At 37.1% G+C, this 6498-nt stretch overlaps 1 protein-coding gene across 3 annotated transcripts in view; it reads left to right on the forward strand.

Annotated features, from left to right (window-relative positions):
* PALM (paralemmin) overlaps positions 1–5046 on the forward strand; it is a 53636-nt gene extending 48590 nt beyond the window's left edge. For 2 of the 3 annotated variants that reach the window (XM_072404773.1, XM_072404775.1), the window contains 2 exons: positions 1550–1681; positions 2522–5046. In XM_072404773.1, the coding sequence (XP_072260874.1) occupies positions 1550–1681; positions 2522–3039 (650 nt within the window). In that variant the 3' untranslated portion in view covers positions 3040–5046. The remainder of the gene's footprint in view (positions 1–1549; positions 1682–2521) is intronic. The other variant, XM_072404774.1, reaches the window with a different exon arrangement.
* Positions 5047–6498: the final 1452 nt, after the last annotated feature.

Here is a 6498-nt window from a genome sequence, read left to right on the forward strand (position 1 = left end):
CTTACCCTTTTCACCTGCGTTTTTTTTTTTTAATTAGTACTTATGGGGAGCACATGAAACTGCCCCTGCCCACAATGCAGTACTTGGAGCCTAAACGACCAACAACCTGGACAGGAAACTGTCATGAACAGTGTTGGAGTGTAAAGTCAGTAGTCTGCTACGTGTGATATTTCATTATTACACAATAGCAGTTTTCTGGGCAATGTACAATATCTAAATTGTTTACAGATGCTACAAAACATCAAAAGGCAGTTGGATATTCCAGAAGTAAAAAAAATGTAACTTCTTTTCACCTGCAATCTGCAAGTTAACATTCTCCCCATGCCAGAAGCACATTAGCCAAATTCACTGAGACTGCAGTACCCTCTTGGGATCACTCTTCTCCCCAGTGGTAAATGATATGGATCAAATTTTGGGCATGGTTAACCTTTTTTCAGCCTGTAACTGCAGCCCCTGAACCAATTCTATATAATACTAACAAAGCAAAAAATGCTGCATACCACAATATAAAAATCATTCTTGCTGGATTTGGCAATGATGTTCTCATATCTGTTGGTACCTTAAGAACACCTTTAGAACACCTTCCTTTTCTTTGGAGGAAATGGAATAAATATTTTATATTTGGTTGCATCGGAATGAACAAAGCAGCAGGACAGGAGAAAATAGGTAGTGTATACTCACAATTGCCTATTCCTCTAATTCTTAGCTAGTCTTAGAAAAAAATAGAAGTAATGAAGGTGATTTTTGACATATTAGATTTAAAATGTCTTTATTTACTAATATAGTTACTCCATATAAAGACATCTTTGGAGGGAGTGGGAAACCTTGCAGTACCACCATTATTTTAGCCTTTTTGTTGTGGAATATGTAGATTATTTACACTCTCAATGAATATGTTAGCTGCTAGAAAGATGATTAGCATTGTTGTGCCATAATAGGCAAGTGACAGGTATGCTTTACATTTTAAGCTTTTCAGTGTACATGCTATGAAATTGTACGACTGGATTAGTAAATAGTGCTTCCAATACTGAGCAATTCATTATGTAGATGTAAACATTTTGCCACTGCTTCAGTTTCTGGCATGACAAACTTTCAATTTTTTCCAACATTAGTAAATGAAACTTGGTAAAAAAAAACAAAGGATATGTCACAGTCATTATGAAAACTATTTTTTTTTTAAGCTTCCTATATTTTTTTGTTCTACCTGTGAATGAATTATAGTCAGTCTAAAGCAGTGGCATAATGTCACAACATGGCACCATATGGTAATGACAATATGAATGCAGTTACACCAAGTAGTGGTGCCTAACTGTGCTGATCACAGCTTGCTGTTGTTAGTTCTGTTTCCTCACAGCATGACCAGGATCCTGCACTGGGGGTATAGCAAACCAAGGAAATGGCTGCATTATCTGCTACCTTTCTGCTTCGTTACCTTCACTCTAGGCCCACGTTCCCTACTGTGTTTACCTGCTTGCTGCCCCATGGCAGGGCGGTGGGAGGGTTTTAAACATGCTTTAAGATTTATATTGCTGTCCTGTTTGTGTCTCAGCTATGTATTCTGTGGAGATTACAGTAGAGAAGGACAGAATCACAGGGGAGACTAAGGTCCTCTCTAGCAACACTGTGCTCCCCAAAGAGCACCTGCTGCAGGGTGTCAAGGTGTATGAAGATGAAAAGAAAGGTAGGGTACTTTAGTAAGTCAGGGTTTTTATCTTCCACAGAAACAAAGGTAATTCCATGTACGAATATTTATTAAACTGTATTCTGAAACTGTAAGTCATTCCTCTCTTTGCTTCTGGATGCCTGTACCAGTCTGCACCGTGATGCAAGAGCAACTGCAGATGGACCAACATTTAAAGTGGATAGAGAAACCTTTATACCTTTTTTGTCTTCTAAGTTAATTTAATTTCTTGATTACTTTTCCACAATCTCTTGTATTTTGTACATACTAAGCTTTTCAGTTATAAGTATTATATGTTATTTTCTGTACACATAATTTCACAATTTATATAGATTTTATTTTTACATTAGGCTGTTTACATACACACTGATGCTCTAGAAATTAATTTATTGTCCATAAAAGGACCATTTTTAAAAAAAATTGAGTATATAGTTTTATAATAGTATAATCTTAAGCATTCGACACTTCCAGGTGTTTTGAATACTTTTATCCCCCTGCTGCACATTGTTGTCACATCTGATACCCTCTGTGTCACTAATGAGTCCACCTATATGTTCCTTTAGAGTTGCAGGGACACACTAGTGACATATCAGAAGTATGGTAAAATTGCTTGGAACCCAGAAAGGTTAAAGATTCCAATGGCATGTGTATCTTTGGATTAATCAGATTAAGTACCAATGTTATTATTTTAATCTTTACAGACTTTTTTTAAATATGTTCACGTTTACTACTTTTACTGAGTACTGCACTATTTACCTAAACATTTGCACAAATTCCATTTGTTTTTTTTGTCCTAATTTTTTTTTTGTTTTTTTCTCACAATCTCTTATCTCTCTTTAGTTGTTCATGAAGTAAGATCTGAGGTAGCAGTTCCCAATGACATAGTTCACCAGCTGAGTTCCACAGAGGTAGAGGAGCTGATCACAAAGGCAGAGGAAGCAACACTTAGTGAGATTTCCTTAACTTCAGATGAGAAGACCCAGATCAAAAAAGCTTCTCCCTGCAAGGAGATTCCTGGTGTGCAGGCTCGTCCCCCGCAGACATCACCAGGCCCAGAACAACCAGTAACCATGATTTTCATGGGCTATCAGAATGTAGAAGATGAAAATGAAACAAAGAAAGTTCTTGGTGTGGAAGAGGCTATCACTGCTGAACTGGTCATCATTGGTGATGGGGATGCTCAACCAGCTGTTGATGGTGACCTGCAAGAAAAGGCAGAGCATCCTCCTAATGGTGCTCCTGTAGATACGCCCAACAAGAGTGAGAAGCCAGAGACCAATGACACAGCAGCACCCACAAGTGGAGAGCAGGACCTAACTCTGAAGAAACAAAGGTGCAAGTGTTGTAGCGTGATGTAAATAGGATAATGTAGGGGAGGGTTTTGCCTTTCCTCCTCTACTTCACATACTCCTAAAGCCTGAGATGGGAGCTCCCTTGTCACTATGGGGAACTGCTACCCCTTTAGCCTTTTTCTCAGTTCCATAATGGGTTCCCTCTGTCTACTGCAGCCTTTGAGGGAGCCCCCTTCACAATTTCAAGACTTAGAATGTGGTATCCAGTCTGCCATAAACATTGCTTCCTTTAAAACCTGGAAGGACTTTACAATGTATAACCTATAATTTGACTCAGGCCAAACTGAATTCCTAGCTTAAAGCTTTTTAAGACTGTGAAGGAGGCTTTCTTTCATGTCACTCCCAGGTGTATGAGAGGGGTGCTTGTTTTTCTTCTCAGCTATACATGCCATAATGGCAAAAACAGTTCAACATTTTCTCCTGTTGCCATCCACTGTACTCGTCTAGGAGGTATCTGCAGCTCTCTCTCTATATTAGGAAAGCTACTGCCAGTTTTTACAAAGAAGACATTCAGCATATACTTCCAAATGCCTCCAATTTGCTCACCTCCAAGTGCTAAGCCTTATTATTGCTCAAGCCTGATTTTCGAAAATATTAAAAACATACATAAATGAAAGGTGATGTGGATAGTACAGAATTACTGAAATAAAAATCTGCCTAGAATATCTTCACTTATGTATAAAAAGCTGAGCAGGAATTATGTAACAATGTGAAGATACTTGTACGAAAAACTACAATTTATTAAGAGTTATACTGTGAACGCATTTTATAGAATTTTCATTCTAGAAAAGCAACAGTGAAAGTGCTAAAGTTAGGACCCCATTTAGCCCAGGTGTAAGAGCATTTAGCTAAATGTGCTAACTATATTGTTTCACATGGTTCAGCCTGTGTCTGTTGAAGATGGCTCCAACAGCTGGATATTCACCTCTTTTGAGCATTTATCCTAATCAAAATTATATATATATATATATATATATATATATACACTTTACAGAGCAGAGAGTATAAGGAGATTATGAGAAGAGGGGTAACAGGTGCACCTCAGACACTCTCAGCCTAGTTCTTACCTCCATGATCGTGGCATCCATCATTAAACAGTGCTTTGCTGTACTCGCTGCATTCTTATTGCGGCATTGTATTACTCCAGTGACAAATGTACAATTTAATGAAGATATGAGAGTTTGGGAAGTTGTTCTGCACTCTGGTATATTTTCACAATTTCAGTGGATAGAGAGAATAGCGCAAGATTTTTTTTTTGCAAGGGGTAGGCACTACACTATTATTGTAGACAGCGTGCCAAACTAAAGCAGTATAACACAATTTAAATATGATCACAGGCCACAACTGAAGATGCAGAATATTAAACCTGACATCTTTATTTCTTGTATTTAACGGCATGTTAGGATGCATAGTAATCATTGGTGCACTGGATCATGGCATAATTATTTTAGTTCCCATCAACTAAAAATAGTAATTCAATTATTGGTCCATTAGAATCTCTTAGCAGTCTCCTTTAGAGGTTCTAATGCTGTAGGAAGTAAAAACTACATTACAGCTATAGTCATTTGAACCCTCCTATAATAAGAGTCAAGAAGTACTGGAGATGTGATATATAGGTATTTTTTTTTCCTTTACGTCCATTTGTTTAATGCTGTAAGCTCTAGTGGCTGTGTAGGATTGTGTATTCTGCAAGACCTTGTATGATGTGCATGGAGAGGTGCTGCAGGTCTTACTGAATTCCCTCTGATTTTCTCCATCCATCCCTTTTGCCTATCACCCTTGTATGTTAAGTGTAAACCCTCTGCACCCAGCTGAGTTTGTGTGTCTCAGATGTAGCACATGAAGCTTGGTGTTCATGAGGTCATAGGTCCTAAGCTGGACTTTCATAATGGTGCCTCTGTCTTTTGCTCTGCATTTCCTATACTGACCCTCACCTTTCCTATTTTGCCCAAATTTCAGAATTCATTGTAAAATATGTCAGTACGTAAATAAAATGTGTCATTAACTACACAATTGCAATAAGCTTTTATGTGTGAATAATTGTGAAGGACGTTCAATCTGTTTTTTCCAGACTAACTAAAACATATCTTGAATAAAGATAAAGTGACAGATCATAATATCCATTGCTACCAAAAAAAAAACTAAAAGAACCAGACAAGTTCATAGATATACATTATTTATACACATTTTGAGAACTTTTTGAGAAATTTTTTAATGCTTTCCACAAACTCTATAATATAGGTTACAGAACATTGCATTCACACAAGGTTCTATCAAAAGCTCATTAGTATCAGTTTTCTCACTTACTAAGAAATACAATTTTTTTTTATGTTAAAATATTTAATTTGACTGAAAAAAACTACCAGAAGATAAAAGCGGAAATCTAGTCTCCAGAATTAAAATAGGCTTGGTGTATATTCTAATATAACAAAGTAAGCCTTGGATCTGGAAAAAAATATGGATAAAAAAGGGAATGTTAACATTACCAAGAATAACATGAAAATTAAATGAATAGTATTGTGTATTAAAGTAGCTTTAAGTGGTCTGTGCCTCAAACAGTCTGGCTAAATTGTTTGGTGATGTTGTAGTGTTTCTGCCACAGTCCTGGATTGTATTTCTCTGAAGGCAAGATAATCAATTTCTTTGTACAATTCATTAGAAGATATAATCTCAGTGGATTCCCAACAGCTAAATTTACAATCTATGTATTATTTTAAGTCAGGGTTGCATGAAGGGCAAAAGAATTTGGACCGATACATTTTTGCAGTCATATGCGGTCATAGCCTGCATAGTTTATGCAACTAAACATTATGAATTTATAAATACTCAATGCAACACTGTATCGTCAAAATGTTTTACACACATTAGATTAACAGCATTTTTATGATGCAGTAAAGCCTGAACTGTATCCTGTTGCAGTGCTATTAATTTTGAATGGCACCCCGACTACAGTAGCAGGCAATGCACTTGCACTGCAGCATGGCTATGAGATTCAACATGCAATGTGGTGCCAGATCCCTCACTTCATTTTTTTTTGTGACAATAACCCCCCCCCCCCCCCATAATGTGGCTTTTGATTCACACAGAGTGAGATCAGGCACTGGCACTGTGTCATCAGAGGAGCAGCAAGAGACAAAAAAGAAGATGGACATCTTCAAATGGCAAATGGAACATTGAAGAAGATGAAGGCAACACAGGATTTACTGGAATAAAGTATGTATATTTGTGAAAGAATTTACTTCAGAAAGTAAGTGCTTTAGAACATGCAAACAAAGAAGTGAAATCACTGACACATGATATTGCTGACAACCAATAATACATTCCTATCAGTGGAGTAAATAGCACCATTGCAACCTGTTACAGATATTGAAGTGAAGTAGTAGTAGGTGCCCTATGCTAAAAATTTAAGGGTTTAAGCAACGGGCACTACTTCATGAGGCAACATACCAAGGATGGTAGATCAAT

This window comes from Pyxicephalus adspersus, chromosome 3 (assembly GCF_032062135.1).
Source record: "Pyxicephalus adspersus chromosome 3, UCB_Pads_2.0, whole genome shotgun sequence".
Lineage (NCBI taxonomy): Eukaryota > Metazoa > Chordata > Amphibia > Anura > Pyxicephalidae > Pyxicephalus > Pyxicephalus adspersus.